At 41.7% G+C, this 26,527-nt stretch overlaps 1 protein-coding gene and 2 long non-coding RNA genes across 5 annotated transcripts; 2 read left to right on the plus strand and 1 right to left on the minus strand.

Moving 5' to 3' along the window:
- On the minus strand, positions 1 to 26,349 carry LOC110834716 (uncharacterized). Of its 3 annotated transcripts, none has more exons than XM_087348177.1 (24): positions 25,366 to 26,349; positions 22,395 to 22,546; positions 20,462 to 20,606; positions 20,000 to 20,272; positions 19,329 to 19,460; positions 18,250 to 18,415; positions 17,644 to 17,768; positions 16,117 to 16,244; positions 15,387 to 15,587; positions 14,694 to 14,890; positions 14,055 to 14,246; positions 13,528 to 13,722; positions 12,230 to 12,368; positions 11,647 to 11,776; positions 10,752 to 10,953; positions 10,046 to 10,207; positions 9,605 to 9,719; positions 8,721 to 8,836; positions 6,694 to 6,843; positions 5,767 to 5,939; positions 4,108 to 4,316; positions 2,928 to 3,161; positions 2,376 to 2,534; positions 1 to 1,787 (listed from the first exon to the last, which is right to left on the minus strand). In XM_087348177.1, exons 2-24 carry the CDS (start codon positions 22,533 to 22,535, stop codon positions 1,644 to 1,646), a joined length of 3,828 nt encoding a protein of 1,275 aa, XP_087204303.1. In that variant the 5' UTR covers positions 22,536 to 22,546; positions 25,366 to 26,349; the 3' UTR covers positions 1 to 1,643. The 3 variants fall into 3 exon arrangements, with proteins under 3 accessions (XP_087204303.1, XP_087204304.1, XP_021929854.2); XM_087348178.1 differs by lacking the exon at positions 25,366 to 26,349 and adding an exon at positions 23,421 to 23,444; XM_022074162.2 differs by lacking the exons at positions 22,395 to 22,546; positions 25,366 to 26,349 and adding an exon at positions 21,347 to 22,242.
- Positions 8,833 to 9,752, plus strand: LOC110834717 (uncharacterized). Its single transcript, XR_002544669.2, has 2 exons — positions 8,833 to 9,182; positions 9,514 to 9,752. It is a non-coding gene; the product is annotated as an uncharacterized LOC110834717 (long non-coding RNA).
- Positions 16,806 to 17,588, plus strand: LOC147873919 (uncharacterized). Its single transcript, XR_015535012.1, has 2 exons — positions 16,806 to 17,168; positions 17,313 to 17,588. It is a non-coding gene; the product is annotated as an uncharacterized LOC147873919 (long non-coding RNA).
- Positions 26,350 to 26,527: the final 178 nt, after the last annotated feature.

Consider the following 26,527-nt stretch of genomic DNA (forward strand, 5'->3'; position numbering starts at 1 on the left):
CTAGACGAAGCATACAACTTTAATGAATACATTTCAGTACAAAGTTTTCAAATATCACTGAAAAGATCACAAAAAAATTATGCAACATGCTCATGTACGATGGAGAGTCTACTAAAGATATAAACAGCTCTTGTAGATGAACCACGCAACCAGAGACATGTAGAGCACTACAGATCAATACAAGTAATTGATAACAGCTGCATCTGATAGCTATTTTAGTACAGAGGTTTATATACTTACATTATTTGTATGTATCTAAGCAACTGCACATAGCAACAAAACAGAAGGAAGGATGATCAACGGTAATCAGACAAGGATGTGAAAGGATGTTGTCATGACCTATTTGAATGAAGGTACTACCCCAGTATGCCTGGGGATACTGAAGAAAACCAACAAAAATCCCTTTCACAACAGCTACGATCAAAGCCAACATTTGAATCAAGCTCCTCCTGATGGTTTCCACTACACTGACCTGTTCAATAACATCCAGCTCCATTCGAGTTACTGAAGTGTTTGTGCGAAACGTTCCGACAAGTGTGTCGGCAGCTGCTCTACTAAAATGGGCTCATTTTCTTTCAAAATACAAGAACCGAACACTTGCGGTATGAAGGCAATAAGGGCACCATACGACGGCTTCAAATGCAGAGAGGCCGTGCGTCATAACCACAGAGTAGTGCGCACTGTAGGTGGTTCACACGTCTCTCAGTTTCTAGGGCCTTCGAATGACAGAGAGAGGACGGCATGGCACTAGCAAAGTAGAGGACCAAGTTCATAAAATGCTGCACACCATCACAAGGGCCTGAATCACCCGCCATTAATATCAATGAGAATGTGATGCGTGCTTTGTACTGACTGATAAAAACAAATAATTACAATAACCAGAGTGTTTGAGAAGCCAGTATTCACTCAGATGATACACAAATTCCCCACCTTTAAAGTTCATTAGTGTGTTAACAAGAGCTTGCCACCAGTCCCTATCCTAAGCAATAAGAATCTAGTCCACAGCCTCATATCCAGTTTACTTGAGACCAACGTCTCTTCCCTTCAGGTTTTCGGACTGAAATTTTCTGTGCATTTCTTATCTCCCCTTCTTACGCTGGTTACACAACAAGAGGGCGATTAATTACTGTTTCTGGATTTATGGACGTTTTTATTGTTTGGTGTATTGAGATGAACAGAAATGGATCTGTTTTCATCCTCAGGTAAGTAGGTATTGCCATTCTTTCTTCTGAGGACAGAAATTTCCAGTTTCCAAAACACTGAGTTCATTTCAGAATACCAGACAATGAACAAAGTGTAGAAATCCAGTCATAGTAAACAAAATGGAGGTGGCAAGAAACAATGAAAATTCCTAGTCATACGATGACAATACGAAAACTGTAGAGACATAAAAGTATAGAGCGCTGGCCCATATGCCCAGATACAAACCCGCGATCTCGTGAATAATAAGCATAAATGATTCAGTGAGTCCCACTGCAATAGTATGAAGTTAACGTGGTTCATATCAGCACCAAGAGGATTAAAATGAAAAGTCTGATTGAAAACTGAAAGCTGAGTCTAACACAAATTTTGCTCTCCGAGTTTGACTGCGTTTACGTTGCTGTAGCAGTTTACTTATGGAAGACCTCATATACAGCTGACGTTTATATCGGGGCCAGCTGGGGTTCCACCAAAATCTCATTGACTGAACAGTGGTCTGGCTGCTTAACGGCATACAACACAGCCTGCGCTATGTCCCCTGGTTCCAGAACCTTCATCTTGCTCACCATTTCGTACTTCTCCCTCGCCTATAACAGAACATCAACCGCCATGAATACGCCATCTGTAGAACACATTTTATCAAGCTATGAAATGGACCTTACTGGTGATTGGATAATGGCGATCTCTTTGAACTGCTGTCTCTTCAAACAACACCGTTATAAAGATACTCCACTAACCTGTAACAGACTGCATACTGCTAAATTTCACTGTTGTGTACTTTCTTTAACTACATCACAAGTAACAAACATGAAAACAGTCAAATTAAATGCACTCGATGAGCTAAAATGTGGTGTATATAGGACATTTAAATTAAGCGCTATGATAGCATCACGGTGCAGCGAATTTGTGGTGCGACAGAGAGTTAACCCCTTCAGTGAGTAGGTGTGCTACAGAGAGAAATGTTCTTCCTGACAAAAATTAAATGGTTAATGCTGTTTTATGAAGCAATCTCATAATTATATGAAACCTATAAACACAAAATGGAGAGTTACTGATAAGGCAGGTGGTACATATAGTTACCACAGAGCTTTAAAGGGTTGGTGTTGGATGCTAGCATGGCCATTCCTGCAACAGGTGAAACTGTGCAATGAAAGGTTAAGAAAACGTGTACAAACCTCCTGATCAGTGGACTTCTCAAACAGCTCCGTCTTGACATCCCCAGGCTGAATGCATGTAACCTTGACCCCGAACTCAGCCACTTCTTGGCGCATCCCCTGGGACATGCCCTCCACAAAGTACTTAGTTCCACAGTAAACTGATAAGCCTGCAAATCCCTGTCGAATGAACGATACAACTCAGCAGTAACACGACAAAACTGACACGTACATCTTTATGCGGGTGATCTTCGGCAGTGAAGATTCAACAGTAACAGATGGATGAATAAATTAAGAGCGTATTTCACTTGAAAGAATGCTTGCTACCGCTCGATTCAGAATCTCAGTCTTCCTGCCTCCTACATAAAAATATTTTGTGTGTGTGAAACTTGGCCTCCATCATCAGGGCTATCACCTAATGACAGATGCAGTAAGCACCTCTGAAACATTAGTCAACTTCCCAGAAGAGTGTCATTATACTCATCACCATGACAACTCACGAAGACAACACTAACATACGTACACACTTTAATCTGCACGTATTTATCGAAAGGAGACAGCGTGGGTACCTACCTTACGGCCACCATCAGAACTGACATTGACGATGTGGCCCCGTCTTCGCTCCACCATTCCGGCCAACACGGCCGCCACGCAGTTCAGAGTGCCTTTCACATTGATGTCAACCATCTTCTGCCATTCCTTAATATGCACATTCTTCATCATAGTGTAGTACAGAACACCAGCATTATTCACCAGGATGTCCAAAGGTCCCAGCACGGACTCTGCGCGCTTCACGCCGACATGCACCTGCAACACACCACAGTTCTGTTCTGTTACATTTATCCAGTGTATATACAAGGGAAACAAAAAACTACTCTTCAAGAATGATGGGAAATTCTAGAGTAGTAAAAACACTGTCATACATATTATCCAATACGGCCCAAAATTCTTTAGCAGCAAATGAACACAGTTTTTACTCTCCAGTGTTCAGGCACATGGAAAAGAAGATGGTATCAAAACGAATCTGTGAGAAATAGGTTATGGTGGTACAGGCTAGATTCAGTAATGTATGTAATCACTCAAACAGTTTAGTTATTAATATTTGCATTCCTACATTGCATCAAGGAGGTCCCAGGTTAACAGTCTGGCCTAGAGACTACGTAGTTACTCTGACTTGAGGCTTCTTATGGTTTTCCTCAGCATCTCAAGGCAAATTACAAGATGGTACATTAAACTGGGTCATAACCGCTTCCTTCCAAATTTATTCCAGTTCACAATTCACTAACCTTTCCATCATTCGTCACTACACAGTCTGAGCTACTGATCTGTTATTAATTAAAATGCTTTACTAGTTCTGAAAACACCTAGATAGCTTTTTAAAACAGATGAAGTATCTCCTAAACCTTACCAATAACTAATATTCTTTAACTCTTCAACTGATATTATACAACTTAAGTATCTGATAAAAAAATGACATAATGAAGAAATAACTTGGGAATAACCATTATGAATTGCCTTGCACATATAAAATAAGTCAATAATAAATTAATATTAAATACAGCACATCAAGAACAGTAACATTTTGCGTGCATTGCAATTCAATGGTCGTTATCTCAAGAACAACAACAAATTGTATAACAAGATTTTTGTTGAATAAAATATTATGCTCACCAATGGCAACAAATTTATCTGGACCACTTTCATTGTTTAGTGAAATTCATTTAAGTCATGTAGCAGTGGCGTGCTTGCGTACCTGCTCCTCATCACACACGTCCATCACAATAGTTATAGCCACACCACCCTTGTCCTCTATCCGCGCCTGCAGCTCCTTCAGTCTGTCTATCCGACGTGCAGCCAGCGCCACCTTAGCCCCAGCCACGGCCAGGTGTTCGGCTATGGCCGCCCCGATGCCCGAAGAGGCCCCCGTCACTAGAGCCACTTTCCCGTGAAGGAAGTGAGCAGCTGTAGCAACAACCAGAGAAATCAGTACAAAACTGGGGTGGCTCAACGCACAGCCGGGAGAGGATGACGTCTGTGCTCCCCAAACACCCCCCCCCCCCTCATGAATCAGACTACAAAACTCTCCTTCCCTGCTGAAACTGAAATCATAATTTTTTTCCGCACCTCAACTATTAGACTGGAACAGACTACATTACACAACGGTCTTCTCAAAAGAAAAACAACACAGCAACACATCATTCTTTGTGAGTATGCCTTCAAATAATGATGACTAATGAATAATTTGCTGGTCATTGAAGGTCTTAACGGTGTGTATATATATATATTTTTCATTCCATAGGCAATCCTTTGTATGGGGAACCATTTTTGACAAACCTCATAAGTTCCATTCTAGTTTCATAAAAATCAGACATTATATTGGACCATTATGAACAAAGTTACAAAGTATTATATTTAGTAAAGATCTGTAGAATGGCCCTGGAGATGTACGACACAGGCATCACATGATGCTTGTCCATAATCTTTACCTAATGTTATTATGACAATAACATCAAGAAGAAACAGGCGGAGAATGCGGCATGCGGCGGAAGATGAGAAATGTGAACAATAATTTAACTTAAAAAGCTGACGACAAGAGATGACATGGAAATCCTACACATAGAAAAGATAATATTCAAATGGATATAAAAAATTTAATGTAAGGATGTGGACTGGATTCATCTGACTCAATGGTGGGCTCTTGTGAACACAAAAAAATAAACCCTTTGGCTCCATTAAAGGTGAGGAATGTCTTGACTAGGTGAGCTTCTCAAAGACTCTGTTCTATGGAGTTAGTGCAAGTAAACCATAACAGAGAAAATAATGAAGAGACTAGTTGCTTGTGCCTTGTATCACCCTTGCACAAATGCCTTAATTTCATGCTGTGCTATTACAGAAAAGTTGAAGTATGAAGATTTAAATTAACTTTACACAGAAAATGCTGACATGCTATGAACTTATTTTCTTACAAAGATGAGGTCTGTCTACAAAGTCTGAAATTCTTCATAATGCAACCCCACTTCAGTCCCACCAACAATTCAACCATATGGTAGGAAGTCACCACAAGCACTAAATTTCTTTTCTGCAAATAACCGAATGACACTGACCAGAAACCAACACCACAGAGCAGAGTCCTTCCTGAGGGGCTGACTGTCACTCGGCTAGTCAAGAAGCGGAACCCTAAGGTTCAATCCCACGTTCAAAAGAGCCGTGCAATTACACCCCGTTTACACATTCACATATTATTTGACAATCCATATCAGAACCATCCTCTCGTCTATGCCTGATTCTGTCAAGTGGTCTCATACCTGCAGGTTTTATAACTAAAATAGATTTTGTATTTATTTCTCATCTCTCCCACGCACACTTCATTACTGTACCTAGTGCGGTACATTAAACATACCAGTAGACTTACCATCCTGTTGCAGCATGTTTGGGCGCGGGACGAGGCCGAGTGACGTCAGGTGGCTCAGATACCTCCACATCAGTTTTGAATCAACAGGAGGGTAAGTCAGACCAAGCGTCTGAAGTGACGCCTGCAGATTCAGCTGTGTGAACGTGGAGCTCTGACGGAAGAAACCTGGATCCCTGCAAATGCAAAACATGGGAAGTTAAACTAAAATATATTATTAGGACTAACACACAATATTATAAATCTTGACGATCATTATCGTAGATTACGTCTCGTGATCTGCTTTCGACCAAAATTCATTAAGAACTTTGATTAAAACAACTTTATGCATGTTTCCTCCTTTAATATTCAACACTGATCTATTGGTTAAAGTAGTCACCTAAGGCCATGCACCCTTAGGACACAAAGTCATGGGTTTATATCCCATGACTGATACGAACGTCCGTCACAGCAAATCATATTACTAATGACCACTTCTTCCCATTTCCCATTGCTTAGTTCATTCGAATGAATGCATTCACGTGACATTCTTTTAACATGCTGATATTTTACGCTCCGTACCTAAGCTCAAGCTGGAGTATCACCCCTTATAAGCCACCTGTGATTCCTTTCAAATATGTCTGTGCTATCCTCCACATCTGGAGGTATTCTGTTCCATTTGCCCTGACAGCCAAACATTTTTTGAAATGTTGCATCATGTGTAGCCTGGTACAAGCCGAGCGACGTTCCAGAGGTTCGTAATAGACCGGTCACCAGGGCTCATCACCCTGATAATGGAAGCAGCACGGACCTCTAACACATCCGCAAAGTTATAGCAGAATATCCAAGAAAACTGTCACCTTCTTATTTTGAAGTGCCTGCCACATGAAATTACTGACGACGGGAAACAGCGGCATTGCCTGCGCAAATATCTCGGACACACAAACTTACGTAACGGCATCCAGCAGATACAGTAGACTGGCAAATGTTGCTGAGTGTTCACTGGAACTCGCTGCAGCCTCCTTCACCTTCCAGTACCAGTCTCTGTAAGACACTAATTCCAGCTGGTAGCCCTGTGCCCTTAGCAGCTGCCACAAGTCACTGCCAACACAAAAACACGTTACAGCTACGCAAATATAACGTTTTATTTATTTATGGCTTCTTTAATAATATTGTCAAATGACATGATTAATGAATAAATTAGAAAAGACCTGAAACGGAGCAGTACAAATTTAAGGTACTCTTAAGGTATATGCCAGGAAGGACTGAGGAAAACCTCAGAGAACCATAATTCAAATTTAAACCGAACACCTCCAGAATATGATGCAGCAGTGCTAACTGCTTTCTTACATCATTGAATGCAGATCTATTTCTTACTTGTAATATCAGGTTGTAATTCTACACTATTAGTGTTTTTTTCATTTCAGCATTTATAGACTTGGTCACTTTTCGCGATTCTTCTCGATTTTTCTGTTTCACTTCTATTGCTAGCCAGGATAAAACAAAAAATATCAAATTGTACTAACATTTTAAAAAGTAAAATAAATTTATTCAGTTTTCAAAACGGATTAAATCTGCATTATTATTTCAAAGGACAGTACAATGCACATCGGCTCCTTCCGCCAAATTTCGGGAGCTTTTGGTTAATTGTAAGGAGAATTACATAAATCGCGATCGAATGGTCAATAAGGGTGAACGAAACGAGGCATGATAATTATAACGGAGACTGCTGTATCGGTTCACCCTCTAGTCCAGAGGTTCCCAAAGTGAGGCGCCCCCCCCCGGGGGGGGGGGGGTTGTTTGTATGAAAAACTTTTTTTAACGAAATATGGAGAAACATTTCTAACATCCTTTGCTTGGTTGAGGCAGTTTAGTTGTCTTACAGTGATGTAGAATTCAGAGCGTATATTTTATTACAGTTTTTTTTAAATTAAATGCATTGAATAATATATACTAAATTATAAAAAAAATGTATACTCATAGTTAAATTTTATGTCAAACCTGTTTGCTTGCACTTGTTCTGGAAGGGGGCGAGAAATTTATGAAATGTTTTAAGGGGGCGGAAGGTATAAAAGTTTGGGAACCTCTGCTCTAGTCCATAAGGTTACAATATTATTCCATGGCTCTACGATGACGTCAAGGGACAGTCAGGCACGCCAACCTTGGATAAACGTTACTGTTACATGCGTCTTTTTAGAAAGCAACTTCACTTTCACACGCCTTTACGTACCCACTACGCTCTCTTTCGTGGCGTCGTCATATGTAACACCAATAATCACTACACAGAACTTTCAAAACTACAATACGTTAACATGTAATGTCTGTCACAGGCACAGACGTCAATATGGGAAATAATCACCCAATTGAAGAAAACTATTCCCAAATTACTTTTCTAACCGGATACTAGCAAAATACCACCAAGGAATATCATTACGCAACAGAGACGGACTGATATAACGGTGACGCTATCTTCAAGCTGGATAGCTACGAAAACTACAATTATTTACTGCTCATGTCTCAGAAATCGTTCAAAACAGAAATGTACTTTACTAATGGAACTATTTTATTGCTCGTATGTGTCCTCGAGTGGAAAGCAACAGAATTCTTTATCGAGCACCTCAACGTCCACAAACTTTCATTCGACGTTGGCATGACTGAATATCAATAGATTCTCTGACAAGAGTGCAAAGTGAGTGGGAATTTACTGTCGCAATGTGTGAACAACGACGACGTCATCGTGGAGACTTATGACAAAAACTGGAGTAGGATAAGTGGGGTCCAGATGCTGCAGTGTACCGACTGAAACGACATGTCTGAAAAAAAGAAAAATTTCTGATACGGTAAACACAACCTGTAACCAGTACAGTACACTGAGGTGCTATTTCTCTTCTCCAACATTGATAATTGTTTTGGGCTCATCTACTTGTCATGATATTAACATATCAAAGAGTTGTATCATACTCTTCATCTGTACTCACCAGCAGTTCATTGTGACAGGGTTGATGATGTGAAAGATTCTACCACCAGAGTGCAGAACAGCCTTTAACAGCCCCACTATTACTCTGCTCACAAAGTCAGCTGGGGAAAGCTCAATCTGTAACGTAGTTGCAAAACACGTGCACATGTCTACATCAACCTTCAGGACTCTCAATCATTTTTTTATTCAAGATGATGCTATCTACAGTGATGAAGGAGAACACATCACTCCTCATCAAGGATGTGTGAACAGTGTGAATTTCTTGGAATGTCGATAGTCTTTCCTTGATGATGTCAGAACTGTCACTGGCATGAACATTTGCTGTGTCAAGGCCTGTATCCCGCAACAACTGGAAGTGTTTCAGCACCTCCTTCCCCCAATTGTCTTAGACATGTGGGTATAGGAAAGCCTGTTCAGCAATACGAAAATTCGTGGGTCCCAAAACTTACAAATTGGATGAAAGGTACAGAACAAAATTAATTTATCTAATTTACTGTATATTCCATGTAGTCGTATAATTATATGACCAGAGCATGTAGCAACCACCAGGATTTGAGAGATGTGTACCATATTTTGGCAAGAAAGCCAGAAGGGCAAGGATTACTCAGAAAACCCAGGATAATTTTAGAATAAATCTTAGGGAAATAAGGTGAGATGGCGTGGGCTAGACTAATCTGGTTCAGGATAGGGACTGGTGGTTGGATAGAACTTTTAAATCTGCACTACAGGTGAACAGATGGCTGGGACATGATCTCCGTATTGCGTGTATATTTTAAGCATTTTTTCTGTTTCAGCGTGCGTTGGCTTCCTGATTCAACTAGGACATGAATGACAGTGGTGCTAACAGGGAAATTCACATAAACTGTCACCATAAAGCAAACGAACCTGCCAGTGAATGTCAGGAACCGTCTGTGTGTACAGGCAACCCTGCAACATAAGCAGAGTGAAGTCAGCTGGGTTCCAGCTTGCCTTCTCCTGTGGTCCCCCTATGTTGCCACATCTAAAGAAATAAAGCAGAAATATAATACAGTTACACGATGTTTGGTGGAGTGGTCTGCATGCTTAATATGATATTTGTGCATGTACAAGAGAGACTACTGCCAGAAAAGGTGTTATGTTTTGAAATGAAATGAAATTACCAGTAAAAATAATGGGGGGGGGGGAATTATTGCCCCATCATATTACTTCCTTATTTGTGGTGTTCTTTTATGTTTAATTTAAAACGTTATAATCACAACTTGAAATGAAAGTTGGTGACACTGCTCTAGGTTCTTGAAGTAGTGAAGTTGTGTAATTTGGTGAGAATGTCCAACAAATGTCAAGTACCTGTAGACAGCAGCAGGAAGTCCTCTGCCATGTGCATGTAGTACCAGCTGCTCTGCCACCCATTTAGTCTGCGCATAGCCACTGACAAGTTTGTCAGCATACATCATCATGTTGGCATCCTCTTTGCAGTCCTGAAAACCTTCTGGAAAAACTGCATCTGTGCTACAAGAAACAATAATCACAAAACACATTCAGTTCCACAGTTTTGGTATATCCTGTTACGCAAAATGATGTTTCCTCCACTACACGTTACATTCATTCCATACAAAGAGAAGCAACACACCGAACTTGTCAGAGACCCATTTCCCAACTGGTCGGGACATGACCATCCTATTCTGAGAATTTTAGTAAGTGCCTTGCTGTAAATGCTGGACAGTGCTACTTCATGAGATTGGTGAGGAATGTAGCATGCATGGAAGTCACAAGACATGCTTACATAACTTTGATCAGAAAATCTGAAGGAAAGAAAGTACTTTGTCGAGCTAAGCATAGATGGGAAGACACTTTTTCAACGCATCTTATAGAAGTAGGGCAGGGATCAATGGTGAACACAGTAACAAACCCTAAGGTTACATAAAGGCAGGCAATTTCTTGACTAGTTGGGCCAACTATCAGCTTCTCAACAGAAGTTAGTTCATCTAATTCAACACTACAGTGTTTTGATCAGTACAGCACTGTTAAATAGCATGCAGTTTGTGGTCCTTACCTGATGTGATGCACAGGCTTTATCTTGCGATCGACAGCGAACGCAAGAATGTTCTTAGTCCCCAGTACATTAGCATCAGACAGAGCACAGTATGGGTGGACAAGGTTCACGGCACCAGCCGCATGGATAATGGAGTCGATCTCATACACGAGGTACATGTAGTCATTTTCACACAGTCCCAAATTCAGAAGAGAGACGTCGCCTGTTACAGAGAAATATCTTTCCTGAACACCAGCAGGCAGTCAAAGTTCAAAGGCTTCTGACATTGGTGCACTACATTGCTTTTTTTTTTTTAATTCATTGTCTGGGTGTAATTAAGCATTTCAGAAGTTGGTTCTACTTAAGTTTCTACAACATCCTGCAGTCTTATTACTCTCTGGTGTGAGAACCTGAAACTCTCCAGCACCAATAAATGTTTAATAATAAGGACAGCTTCATCTGCATTCTACGAGTACAAACATGTGTTGACTTCCACCTTTAAGGTGGTGACATACATTAAGATTGGTTTCACAGAATGTGGTGGTTGGGCGGTTGACACTCCTGCTTCAAATTCAAGAGGCCCTGGGCCAAAATCTAGGCGTGAAGGCCGGATACCTGACTGCCTGAATGAGTCTCTACACCCACTAGGCAGACTGCTTCCTCTTAAGTCCTTTATAATTCATTGTTCATTAATTATTATCCTTCATTTGCACCATACAACCTCAGCTACTGCTATGATCCTTAAATACACTACAAACAAACAAAAGGATTATTGCTTCCTGCTGCCACATCACTGTTAAGAACCAACTTGAAATGCCCCACAGAACTTGCTAATTTAACTTAAAATGTTAAGAGACTTGCATATTTAATCTGGCCTTGATTATGTATCTGACAGAAGACTGTTGCCAGACAGTACCTTTTAAGGGCACAATCCTGAGCTCAGAGTTTTCGTCAAGCTCTGCAACACAATACCTCTGAAAGGAACTGCGAATCCGACCCATCGCCGTCATGCCGGGCGATTCCCGGACAAGGCAGTATACCACGGCCTGTGAAATGTGACGCAACATAATCTGAACATTGAATAAACACGTGAAAAGTTAGGAACAAGTATAGTGTGAGGGGTCACCATTGGAATTTGTCTGGTAAAGTAGCTTGGGAGCCAGCATATTAAGAAAACTGAATCTATCCAGAGCCAGTTAAATCCAATTCACATACTCACAGACTATTTCCCTAAGATACACTTTAATATTACTCCATCGTGTAACTTCCACCTTCAGACTCACTGCCGTGAAAACCTCAAATCCAACTTTCATCTTCCACAGTGCATCCTTGAGACTTCCCAACCATAATTCAGCATGCATTTTCAATACCTCTCATTCCACTCTTCTCGATTTAATCACACAACAGACTTCACTCGGTAAAAGAAATGCGCTGGACACGAGATGCACGTCGGTAGAATATGTTTATGTGAATACTTACTGGTAACCCAAGAAACATACCTCTGTATTTTCCAACAGTTCCTTCAAAATAAACGCCCCGACATATCCGGTTGCCCCTGTCAAGAAAATTCTCTCGCAACGCCTCCTGGAGTGAGACACCTCAGAGAAACGCCAAAATGCTCGGAGACTGGTATCCGACCTACGACGCAAAACCCGCGTCAACGTGGTGCAGAACAAACAAACCATTTTACAACAATCTATTCACTACTGAGGTTATGTAGCTTTAAATGACTGTGAACAGCAGATTGGAAGGATTGATGAAAGCCATGTCTGCAACCTGTTATTTTAAATCTGTGCCACCATTAACTCATGGCAGACCAGAAAATCACGCACAATCTCAATCAAGATACGTAGGCTCGATTCTGAGATTCAGTTATGGGGCACACGAATATGAAGCCAGTCTGCTACCATCTGTACTGTAACAATGATGTATCAACTACTGTAGTGGATTTAGAGGTCGTTTAACTCCTGCGGTTACACGGTATAGAACAACAAATGTTGGATCCACCGAGGTAGTGGAACCGGTATTTGTTTAGAGCAAGTCAGAATAGCCAACTCAACATAATCTTTTCAGTACCTCTAAGTCAACTGAGATAACGAGGCAGATTTACAACTTGGCCATTTCTTATAGCCTGGTATGGATTTTCTGATTCTTGGGTTGCATTTAAAAAGGTTAGGTTATGTAGCAGTGAATATTGAAGTGACTTGTGAATGATTGAATGTGAAGGACACACACGGAAATGACAACACCTTGACAGTGTTCCTGTTCCGAGTTGTGGCACCGTGTGGACTCACAGGTATATACCAGAATTTCGGAGAAATATACTGTTTCCATCTTCAAAGTTGAAGTGGGGGTCTTGGGACATGGATAGTTTACATAGGGTCAAAAGAAGGACTATGCTGTGGGGAGAACCGGCCAACCGGAGTCAGGAATGAGGAGGATGTGGTCTGGGCCAATGGATCAATAGGGAGTCTCCTTGCAGGGTGAGAGAGAGAGAGAGGGGATGGGCTACAACATGTTTAGATGCACTAAGAATCATCTGATAAGCTTTGTCTGTGTTGTACAATGCAAAACAGATAAAACTGATGGTCCTCACTGTTCAGAACAAACTATTTACTTCTTAAAGTGAAATTAAAAAAAGTTTATCATAAAACAGAAAATTTACTAGCTGAGGTTCTAGAAATTATGGACGAACACGAATTATGCCAGGGACCGGCAACATTCCACTGACCAGTGGCTGATAAAAACTGCTTTTTGGCAGAGTCTGTTGTGCAAAAGTGGTGATAAGCCAACTCACGGATAATTGTCTTGAGCATGTGTCTCTACCTCGGCTGCTAGATCCAGTGTGGCATTAGGACTGCTCACTGCTTGGTTATTAATGAATCTCGCCATGGAATACAGCGTGGAGTGACGTAGCATGTCTGATATGCTAAGCGATAGGCCCAGTTCTTCATTGACTTCACTTACAAGTTGAGTGGCAAGCAGTGAGTGCCTGGGAAAGATAAAGCTCACGGTTGATAAAGTGACAAAGAGCTCATCTGCAAGCTGAACATCATCACTCTTCTGTCATCAAGTCTGTTGGCCGAAGGCAACAAATCAACAACAGTGATGTCAGTAAAAGTATGCGAAGGGTTGAGAGAAAATTAAATGAACTGTATAAGATGAGGCTATGAAACAGAGCTCCACAGCATACACACATTTATATGAGTTTTTGTGTGAATCGTTTTTAAGAGAAATAAAGGTTGCATGCAAGTCACAAGGGCAACCACAGAGACATCAGTGTGACAAATGTAGCAACACTCTGTTAGAAGTACATATATTTACCCTCCGAGGTCAAAGAAGTTCACATGTACATCAATGACATCCAATTTCAACACCCTGCACCAGATGGCAGCAAGTCGGGGCTCCATCAATACGGACTGCGGCTGTGGATCGACGGAATTGCCGTCTCCCACATCTGACATCTTCACTAGGGCCTTCTTGTTCAGTTTCCCCGATGACTGTAGTATAGGGATACTGGAACATGAAACGTCTGGCTGGTTTCTCCAGTGCCCTTTCTTTTGGTCTAAATTCAACACTTAATGAATGTTATTCCCTAAGACATTCAATACTGACTGGATGCAGCTTGGTGCAAAATGAAGCAGATAAGACAAAGATTGAACGTACAAGAACACATTAAAATGGTGATGACATGTAGAAGGAAATGAATGTAAATGGCTGAAACACCTATCGCAAGATGTGAATGGCGGTGGGCAGAGAGAGAAGTAAGGAGGTCACAGGAAATTTAAAAAGAAATAGTAGGATGGGTTTTGGGATGACTGACAGTTAAAGAAAGAGAGAATACAGAAATGGGAGAATCTTGGGGGAGAAAAATTACACTACTTCCTATTAATGATAGAATAAAAAGTAAGAAGTACATCTCACCTCTAAATTATGCCAGATTCAGAGATCTGTGTTACTTACCTGTCAATAAAGATGAATTTGGAGGGTATCATGTAGAATGGCAACCTCTTCTTGAGGGCAGCACGCAATTCTTTGTGCGACGTTTTGCCCTCAGGCTTGATGTAAGCCACAAGATACTTGTTGGAGCCCTCATCTCCTTCTGCCAGAACACAGCAGGTGTTTACCATTGACAGCTCCAACAGTGCTGCCTCTACAGCCTGTAATTATATGATCAGTGTCAAGGTGTCAGGAAAATTGGGCTTCAGTTCTGTGCCCCATGGCGAGGCACGTGAATGCCAGTAGGCAGGATATCTACATATACTTGGCCAAGCATCTCTGCTTCATCAAACAAACACATCTATCAGAGATGAATATCTACGCGTACAGTACTCTGATATGTGACAGCTTCAAATACAAACTGAACATTTTAAGGTGACTGGACAGCATACGTTTGAGAAAAGACAATACGTATGTTACTGAGACCAGTTGTGATGTATTTGCCCTATAAAAAAGTAACTTTGCAAGGGTCTCTATAGTTTTCCTCGATACTTCTAGAAACATTCTGGTAAACTACATTAAAATAGACCACGGCTGTTTCCTCTGATATCTCTCCCTGTTCATCACTCATTACTGTCACGTAACTCAAGACAGTGTTGTTAAAAAACCAAGGGCACTGAAACTTTGCAGAGGTACAGGAACTGTAAACAAATGAACCTGAGTGTCGGCGCTGTAGCCTCGTATCTTCACGATGGAGTCGCAGCGCCCGTATATCTCGAGGTTCCCGTCACTGAGCACGCAGCCCCAGTCTCCTGTTCGATACAGCCTACCATGCTCTGGATGAGTAATGAACCGCTCAGCGTCCTGCTCTGGTAGGTTCATATAGCCAATTGCAAGTGTTGGTCCTTTAACATATATCTGAAACAAAAACATTTCCATCATCACTCCAACATGGCTCATCACAGCAGAGAAAATCAGTCTCCTGTCCAGCAAACATTAAGAAGCTGGATGAATGGCGTAAACCCTGTGCCAACTTATCTTTAACATGGGGAAACTTCACAAATGAGGTGGCAGAAGCAACATCATGGCAGTAGAACCATGAGCTGATGTCAAATGTCACCATTTATTAATACGCACAAATTTTTGACTGAAAATTTTGAGCTTTTTATAAATATTCCAGAAGTAATTCTGTGAAATTTCTCAAAAAGGCTTGTCATACAAAGAAGATAAATTATATAAACATTTATCATATGAAGTACAATATTCTTTTTTAGAAATCTAATTTGGTTAGTGACAAAAAATGCATCACATTTAATTTTTTTATAATGTCAAAAGTAACTAAATAACAAATATTTGAAAAAAAGGATTTAAAATACAAGAATACAAAGGCTTTTATTTTGTCTTACCAACACTTTATAATGAAAGTAAGCCCCCTCCCCCTCCATACCTCTCCATGGACACCAACGGGCTTCACATTCAGCTGGTCATCCATGACAACAACATGAATCCCAGGAATCAGCTTTCCCACAGGACAGAACTTGCAGGACTTCACTGGCAATTTGCCTGGTGACAGATCTGCAAAACAAATATGCTTATGCTATTCAAATTCAAATATGGCGGGGATATTAAAGTTACACAGGTTACAGCTAGGAAAAGAATAACGTTTAACCACTGGATCTTATCACATTATGAAGCTATTTCTTCCAAAATGTAAGAACTCATACGTATCACATGGCATGCATGTGTAAGTGCAGATGAACAAATAAATTTTGAACTAAATTGCAGATTTGAACAAACCTCAACATGGATGCCATGTAACTGAAGGCAACCTCACAATCGTAAGTCATTTCCAAGTGAGAATAATGCCGCATAAAAAACTGAAAACAACACTAGGTCCTGTGTACTAAGAGAATATGTAACATCTGGTAAGAATATCTTCTCATAGAATATAAAATATGTCACACGATTTACATTCATATTTAAATTTTAAACCGATTCCTAATAAACTACTGTTATTAGGAGACTAAAATGTGGAATATACGTAGGTCAAATGTAAACTCTTTCATGTTAAAACATTCACTGACAAACACACTGAGTGACATTTTAGTGCTGATGTACATGTAGTTGCTCACATGCCCTACAGATGTCACTCAGCTGCAGTCATACTTTCACAGATGACGAAAGAAGATTGATGTATCAATTCACGTACTTACTAGCGTTATTCTCTCGTGAAACAATTTCTTGTTCCTTTACAAACATGTACTGCCGCGTGTATATGAAGATTACCAATGCAAAGAGTACAAAAGCAAAACTTTTAATTGCAAGTGTGTAACTATACAAGACATAAAACCCTTAAACAGTAACAAACGTAACATGAAATTTTCTAGCAATTACTCCTAATAGTTTCTAAGATATTTACGTTCATTTTACCCATGTCAAACATGCCCTCAAACTGAAAAATGGCTGGCTGGCCGGCACAGGGAATTTAAATATCCACTGGTAAGTGTGGCAGTAAATTTTATTAATATTAAACATAATAATGCAGTGAAGAGGCATGTCTGAAGACATTCAATATATTACAATATCTTACCAACACATCAGTAGTAATATAATTACAAATTTGGTGCTGTAACTTCTTTCCAGACACTGTCCAACTTACTCCACATTTACTGAAGTTCAGTTAGCTGACAATGCTTTACCAACTGTGCAGGTTATGTAGCGTCAAATAACAGGATGGCAGTCGATGGTTAATTGGGGAAGGACACGGAAGCAAACAGCCAGAGACAGTTACCAGAAACCATCTCACCATTTAACCCAGACCGAGAGAGACTAAAATAAACTTCACTTATAATATCTGATCTATGTGCCAAGGCTCAAAATTGGGATTTGTGGCTATGAAACATGTGTACTTAACCACTACACCACATCATATTTATTCCTGTGCAATATGTAGAATGAGTAATGTGAGGCTTACCAGAGCAAGCGACATCATGACACTCCGACGTGCTGTACAGATTCAGGAGTTGAACATGTGGAAACAGTTCAGTAAACTGGTCCCTTAGGATCATTGTCACTACCTCGCCACAGAGCCACACCTGCCTGCAATGCATGCGACAACATCATTTTGATGAACTGCTTCAATCTGCACTAACTACTTCTTTAACATCCTGTTGCATATAACCCACAACCCTACACCACGGTCTGCCGACTCCTCTTTTCTTTTCATCCTATAGTAAAGCCTTTTCCATTCCTCTCTGTCCTCCCACATAGATATTCTTGTACCTGAGCCCATGTCTTCCCGCATGTCATCCATCCATCCTGGCGTTGATCTCCCTAGTGGTTGTTCACTCAATATCTAAGTTTATTATATTTCAGGTTTCTATGACTAAGAGTTCAGAACAGAATGTGATCTACGTGTAACACATAGGCACACCACTGTGTTCATAATTTAACTCACTCTCCATGCAGAGTTTCTATGATCAGATTTCATCCCACCTTCTTAAATTCTTGAAACTCTACAAGAATTTCATATGCACATGACACGTCATTGCTTTCCTAAGCTGTACTCGCATATACGCACCTCATAAACTGGAAAGCCTTGTTGAGCTGCAGCCCCTTGAAGTCAAGAACAGCTTGCAGTAAGGAAGGGGTAAGGAGCATGCGTGTGATGCAATGTTCCGCGAGAAAACCGGCCAGTCGCGGTGGATCATATATCACATCATCTGGGATGATATACATTGACACTCCTGTCAGGGAAGAAAAACGTCAGAACATCATTCACTCCACAGAGAACCAGTTAGAAGGAAGAAAAGATTCACTCCAACCTTCCACCCTTCTTCCATTCGACTGCTACTATACGGTAAACAAAGGCGACATATTGTTACAATGAAAATGAAGTAGCGCATCTCTACTATTCAATATTTGTAACCACAACTGGGGGTGAGTTGAAGAACAATTTTGAAAGGCATATATTACTTCGAATATATCTGCAAGCTGTAGTGCACACCCTTTCATTTTGGTTTAATTTCATTCATAAAGTGAAAGTAAAGCTGTTCCACTACATGCCATGCAGGTGCTGGGGGGGGGGGGGGGGTATAGATCCTACTCATTCTTAACCTCAGCACTAGGTGGGGGTGAGTGGTCAGCGTCACGCCCCGGCATTGCCTGGGAAAGGACCCTGGTACCCACTGGATATCTCACCAAATAGCAAGTCCTATCCGCAGGAACACATACATAATGAGTAAAATCCCCGAAAGGTCGCACACATGGAAACATATAGGAAGTCAGAAAGTAAATGCACAGCTCAAGTTCTCACACATTTTCCAGACTTTGACCTCTGACCCTAATGAATGGCATTAAAAGTTATCTGAGATGAAAGACCTGTGCATGGATAAGACTAGTAGACACATTTTCACAACTTACAGTTGGTGAAGCTCCTGAAAGAGAAAACAGTTTACTATGTCCATGGGTCTTGGTCCGAGTTCAATGAAATTTCTCTCATTATGGGATTATTGCACATGTACAAACAGCCGAAAGATGTCGAGCATAGACGGAATGAATCTTTTTAATATTGTCCCTAAGGAGATACCTATCCATCTAGGTAACACGCAGAATGTTGAAGTCTTCAAATCTTACATCAGGTCTTTCTGGAGTACCTACCTCTCATTAGTGGACGTAATATTTCCCACACAAAAAACACATTGCACGCCTCCCGCTCGTCTTCACAGTACGGGTACGCGACATGGCGCCAGTGGTACGAGAACACTGCGCCTCGGTGCGAGCACTTGATGCCTGAGGAAGAACAATTAAATTTCATTAAGTCACTTGCTGAAGGCTCCCGAGAAGAAACACGATGTTGATGTTGGCGCATTAAACTACAGGAATATTATTTACTCTGATATATTTCATTCTCTTGTGGGGGGGGGGGGGGGGGGGGGGGGGGGGGGGAGAGCAAATATTAAAAGCTGCCACTGGACCATATCATGACACATTTAATTCAGGTTCACATCCTCAAAAACAATTTCTCTAAGAGCTACTTTAGTATTATCCTTTCATCTCCAGCACTTCAAGTGCATAATGCACAATGATGCGCAGGAACATTCAGACTTCAGGGTTTATACATAAAACTTACCTCGTACATAATTTGTTAAGCATTTGCAAACCAGGTAACAACGAAATACCAGGCAAGGAAGTGATTACGGCTTAGTTTAAGGGACTGCCCTAAGATTCACCAAGAAAAGTTGAAGGAAACCACAAGAAACTTCAGTCAAAACAGGAAGTGCATCAGCCAAGACTTGAACTTACACCATCAGAATACAAAACATGTTTACCTTTGGGCTTTCCAGTGGTACCAGACGAATACACAATGTACGCCATGTCGTCCAGTGACACCCGAACAGGGTATTTTAATAAAGGAAGCCGGCTGTTCTCGCCTGTCACTCTGTCCAGCCAGTTTGTGTCCAACAGAACTGGCACTACTGAAGAACCAGTCAGATGGTCAGAGAACCAGGCTTTAGTGCACACGGCAACAGGCTTTGCGTCCTCCAGGATGGACTTGATTAGTGCAGGCGGGTAGGATACATCAATGGCCATGTAAGCACCACCTGTGGTTCAGAACAGTTGTTTGCTATGGAATGTTAATAGTTCATACCTACGATATTCAAGAAAAACTGACACTACTGAAAATTGTTATTCGAAGCTGTGAAACAACTTTCCAAATTATGACTGAATTCAGGAAGTCAACAATTATGCAGCAGGTGCAGAAACCGTACTACGTCGTATCGGATGCTAACCTGCTCGTAGGATGGCGATGTAGCTGATGACAAACTCTAGGCAGCGGTCTAGCAGTATACCGACAATGGTGTTGTTCTTCACGCCCAGGTGGCGAAGCTTGGTGGCGAGCGCCTCGGTTAACCGGTCCAGCTCACCGTAGCTCACCTGCAACATTTGCACTGCTGTGTGAATTGGCAAGACCGACAACATCACATATTCTGAGTGATTCTCAGGTTACCTAGCAGCACTACATCATCTCTGTAGACCTTAAGATGACCATGAAGGTAACAGTTTGGAAGGAAGCAATCACAACCTCTTTATAGGCACCGAGAAGAGTTATGAAACACTTCAGCAAGAATTTCCCATAGCTCAGTGAATATTCACACGCTGCACCGCTGTGTTCTGGGGTTTTGAACAGTGACGGGTTGGTCGAGCGGTCTTGAGTTTAGTTGTCACCAGTGGAATAAATGTGATAGGAGGCAAGGCTTAAAACCAATATGATTATTATTATTACTGTGTATATATAATCTGTACAATAGTTTTGCTCACTTCTTACTGAAAGCAATGCACCATCCAACATGGACTAAACAGATCTTTGAACCTGAAAACTTTAGGCAATAAGAAAGTGATCAGCAAGGCATGTAGCCCTCTAGAACATTCCCAAAACTTTGTGCTAAAATTAGGTCCGTCTTGCACTACCTTGCATAATACTCAGTATTCTGCCACTGTACGTTGGCCGCTCACCATTGCTGGGTATTGGACGTTGTTTCCGGGCTATAATCGTGTCTTGCTTAGTTTACCTAACTGTCTGAAACAGTGTATGGCTGTATCTGGGCTGAAATAGATCCCTATATAACTCATTATAACATATACAAGAATCAAATAATATTCATAGATAACCTAACCTATCTATGTCCATGCAGCAGCTGTGCTCATATACAGGGTGTCCGGATGAAAGGTATCCAAAATAAAAAAAAATTATATCTCGGAAACTAATTGTCGAACACGTATCCGGTTTATGTCATCGGAAATAAAAACTCTGAAAGTTTTTTTCTGAGTATATAACTTTCTCAGTAAATTTCAATGTGGGCTCCCCTGGTGGCACGACAAATATCCAGACGATAGTCGACCTCGTTCCACGTTGCTTGAAGCATGTTTGGTGTTACGGTAGCCACAGCGTCCCTTGTGCGGGCTTTCAGGTGTTGAAGGTCGTTGATCCTAATTCTTTCTAGCATGTCCACAGCGAAGTTTGTGCGCGCTACTTGGTCAGTCGGTTTTACTGCATGAATCATTTGAATCTTGTACGCTCTTAGGCGGAGCCTTTTGTGTAGCACATCGCGCACTGTTGAACGTGGAAGTTGTAACTGCAAGCTAGCAGCACGAATTGATTCGCGCGGACTTCGCTGGAATGCCTCTCTAATGCGATCGACATTTTCTTCAGAGGTCCACGTCTTTCCAGGAGATTTTACACGCAACAGACTACCTGTAGTCCTCGGTTTGTTGTCCCGGAACGGAATGATTTTCCGTGTAGGGTGTTGACGTTCTAAAAACGTCGCAGGACAGCCGTAAGAGATTCCAACTCTGCTAGCAACAACACGCATTCAACCTGTTCCTGTGGTGTCGACATCGTTACTGAGCTCAACCGAAGGTCACCAGCTGGCGCATGCGCGTAAGCCGGGCATGAAAAAACTTTCGGAGTTTGACAATTAGTTTCCGAGATATAAATTTTTTATTTTGGATACCTTTCATCCGGACACTCTGTACAAAAGCACACCCAAAATACAGTCTTCAGTGTCCTTGCTGTATAAGTTTGCTGACCTCACATAAGCCAAGTTTTTTCAGGGCAGTACAAATAAGAATCCAAGGTTAAGAATCAAGTCTGTAACATGTTCAAATAAAGCAACATAATACACCAGCTTAACCTGCTTCTTCAACTCAAGATTACTTGTTTACCTTTTTCCCATCATAAGTAACGACAGCTACTGCTTCAGGTGTAGCCTTCGCTTGTTTCACGAACTGCTCATGCAAGCAGCCCTGTTGATCATACTGTTTCATCGCTTCTTCTACAGGGTCTGCCATCATCACAGGAGACATTGCAGCAAACTCTAGGATTAAACATCAATGAAAAAATTATCCTTGACATCAGTCAGTGAAAAAGATTAAACTTCTGAGTCCATCCGGTTATTACTGCAAAATGTATTCAATTCTCTTGGGCAGGAAAGACAAAGAAACACTGAAATAGGGAAAATTACAATATAATGATCCACCCTCCCCAACCTCAACCGCAGTCGAACTGGGAAGGAGGTGTCGAGTTCTACGTGTCGTAGGTTCGCTTGGTCCACGCCCCAGACAATAAGGAACTCGAACGCACATACATCCAATAGGCAACAAACTCCACATCAATACAGTACTTAATATGAATGCCATATATATCTTACTTGGGTCATTGATAACACAAAACCATTACCAACAAAAATCTTGATTAAAAATATTTAAATACAATCAAGGCCCACACAACAGCCTCACTATTGGTAATACCCCTACGTCTCCCTCGGCTGGGACCAAAAATATCAACCTCACGAGTTCCCCATCAACTAACAACAGGACGGGCAACTATTATTATTTATTTATTTAGTGTTCTGTCTGACGACAGGTCCATATGAACAGGATCCTTCCATCCTTTTCTCGGACTGGGACCTGTTCATATACGTTCTTGGCAGATGATCCAGAAGTGGTTTGCCATTGCCTTCTTCTGTGTGAGAATGGAGTAATTGTTGGGATGCCCCGGAGGAAAACTCCGTGTTGCCTAGACCACGGCCTTGCCCAACACAAGTTATAAATTCGGGCACCGCCGGGAATCGAACCCGAGACCCCAGGATTACAAGGCCAGCATTCTAACCGCTAGACCACCGTGGCTATATGACGGGCAACTACTATAACAAAATACAATACCACCTAATGTCACGTCACAGGGCGTACCCAGCCGGAGAGGTTGCCGACCGACATGCAGCTACAGACCAGCTGAGAGTGTTTGACTCTTCTTTCTGTGTTCTGGCGAGAAGGGTTGGTCCGCAAAAGATCCCCCTCCAACATGCATAACCTCCCCGCACGCATTCGCACCGTCCGCCGTCTCTAACACCAGAGCCAGCTCTAGCTTGGCTCAATAAAAAACTTCAAAATTCATACTAAGTACATAACGCCAACAAGGAGAGTCAATCTTCATATAGTTAAAACAACTTGGCTAATGAGAAATTAGGTTGCACGAAACTAAAACAATGTTTCTGTTGCATCTAAAATTGTCTTCTGTCCAAAAAGTATCCGACTATATTTTTTTCCGCGGTAAGTAATGGCGAAAGGGTGGGAGAACTGAGCGTAGTGGTAGAAGGGACTTTCATGCGCATGCGTGATTTTTGCTTCCTCGGAGCCCCGCCGGATGCGTCTGTCACTGCCAGATAGCGTTGCATTCTCGTTTCGCACAAGATGACGGAACGCTTGGAGCAGCGATACTGCATCAAGTTTTGTCAGAAACTTGGGGATACCCAAGCGGAAAGAATCTGCAAAATTCAGCAGGCGTTCGGCGATGATGCAATGGGGGTCACTCATATTAAAGAGTGGTTCAACCGCTTTAAATATGGCCGCATGTCGGCGGAGAGTGACCAGCGAGCCGAAATGCTGATGGCATTGACAAAGTGCGGACATTGATCATGGAGGACCGTCTGGGAAATTGCTGAAGAGGTTGGGATCAGCAGAGGTTCCGCAAACACGATCTTAACTGAGGATTTGGGCATGCGAAGAGTGGCGGCAAAATTTGTGCCCAAGCTGCTTTCGCCAGAGCAGCAACAACTCCGCCTTGAGGTCGCGAAGGACATGCTGGACTGCACCAACAGGGATCCTGAAGACTGTGATCATTGGTGACTAATCGTGGGTGTACGGATATGACATGGAAACCAAGGTCCAGTCGTCAGAATGGAAGCATTCAACATCCCCAAGGCCCAGAAAAGCACGACAGGTTTGGAGCAATGTGAAGGTGATACTGACTGCTTTTTTCGATTACCGGGGTGTTGTGCATCATGAGTACGCACTACTAGGCCAAACTGCCTACTTTGAGGGGGATTAGGTATTGCAGCCCCACCAGATACAGAACTTTGTTTTCCAGGCCCAAGGTCGGATACTTATTGGCCGAGTCACATTCAGACTCCACTTTAAAGAAACTCTCAAATTAACACAAAAATGTGAAGTTTCAGTTTGATCCAATGTGACGTGCAGAGTTATGCCATCTACAAAAACTTTAAACAGTAATTTTAATATTGAATTCAAGAATCTTCCCGAAGCACATTAAAACATGTCTATGCTCTTATTATATTTCAGTTGTAAAGTGAAAATTTAACCAACAATGCTTCCTGTTACATTGTGCAATAATCAACCAATAAGCAAAAGGCACAAAATATTCAATTAAATGCACTTTCATGAACAAAGAAAGACACAAAAGAGAATAAACGAAATAAACAAAGCAAAATGCAATGATTCAGTCCGTGCCGCAAAGAAAACACAGCACTCCACGTGGCGTTGAGTCTGGTGGAAGTGGATGAGTGCTCATCTCCCTGATGATGATGATGGAGGCAGCAAGGACCTCTGAAACGTCGGAAAAATTCTACCAGACTGCACGGCACTACAACCCCGAAGGCAGCCATCGTCTTACAACACTTCACCATTACAGACTTCATTTGGTTGATACCATTTAAGAAATAATAGCGGTTCATTGTAAGACCCCATCAAAGCAAATAAAATTGTAAGACTTACTAATCGCTAAACAAGCTGGCGCAAGACTTTATGGAGATCCAAAGCAAAGAACAAGATGCAGATTACCTTCGTTTTCCACCGTATGGACATTGCAAATTAATTAACCTAGAGAAAAAAGCCTTACCAGATCCTTCCAACGTCGACACGCAGCTTCAGTCGTCTGATACTCCGCAGTGTTTGCGAATTGCCAAAAGCGAGACGTTCAAGGCTGAGATTTTTGAAACAGCAGGCGACCTTGAGGCAAGTTGTTTTAAGATTACACCACCTTGTTCGTAACAAGATTGCAAAAGTGCAAATTCATTAGAAGAATACGTCGTTTAGCCGACGACACGACCTGGAAAGGAGTTTAAAAGTGGTTTTCAATGGCATCATATGCATGCAAATTTCATCACAATCCTTCAGCCTGTTCTCGAACTGAACCACGCGGGCGGACACCAACTGTTAGCCGCAAGTTTACTGCTTGTCCATGGCGCAAGGAACCGGAAATCCTTATAAGGCCATCTTCACGCTTTGGCGTACGCGAAGAAAATCTATCCGCCCGTCCACGCTTGCATGTCGCGTCCTCAACACCGTGAACCAAGGCGACAGTCTGATCCCACATTCAACAATTACATTTTTAAAACAATCAGTCACGCACTAGATTAAGCGAACAGTAAATTAGGCAATCCTTTTTGTTTCCCAGACGGCTGCGTCGAGTTCCTCCCACGAATTAGCGGCGAGCAACGTCCCAGCCAAGCTTTTTAACACTTTGAACCTAACTTAACCTAACCTAATACCGCATGCTTCCTTCCTGGGCCCTCTTGCTTGCTACTTCCTCTCCCATGTTCTGCCTACTGGGCCTGGGCACCTTGGGGCTTCCAATTCCTGGTTGCAACAATGTAAACTTGAGGTCACTGTTAAATTTGTTATTTCCTATTCTCATCGCCTCTGATGTAGCATGAATAATGCCGCTGGAATTTCAGTGTACTCCAAAGAATATAAGTTTCCAGTCTTGTTATTGTCGCCACAGCAGCAACAATTGAGATGATATTCTTCTGGGTTTTGGTACCACGTGGACTAGTTGGTGTATATATAAAATTTCGGTGCAATGCAGTCCCCATTTTCAGCCAACATTTCTCTGAAACAGTTAACTCTATGGGGATCAGCCAATGACGAGGCCTCCGTCTGCGACTCGTAACACAACGCGCACCCACACCTGTAAGAGGATTTAGACTGTCTTAGACCTTGTAGTCAGTGCAACCTGAGAATCTGAGAGATCAAGAAATATTAGAAACTGCACTACGATA

The sequence above is a fragment of the Zootermopsis nevadensis genome, unplaced genomic scaffold, assembly GCF_977971745.1.
Source record: "Zootermopsis nevadensis isolate Lab colony 2312 unplaced genomic scaffold, Znev_1.0 Znev_ptg000012l, whole genome shotgun sequence".
Taxonomy (NCBI): Eukaryota; Metazoa; Arthropoda; class Insecta; order Blattodea; family Termopsidae; genus Zootermopsis; species Zootermopsis nevadensis.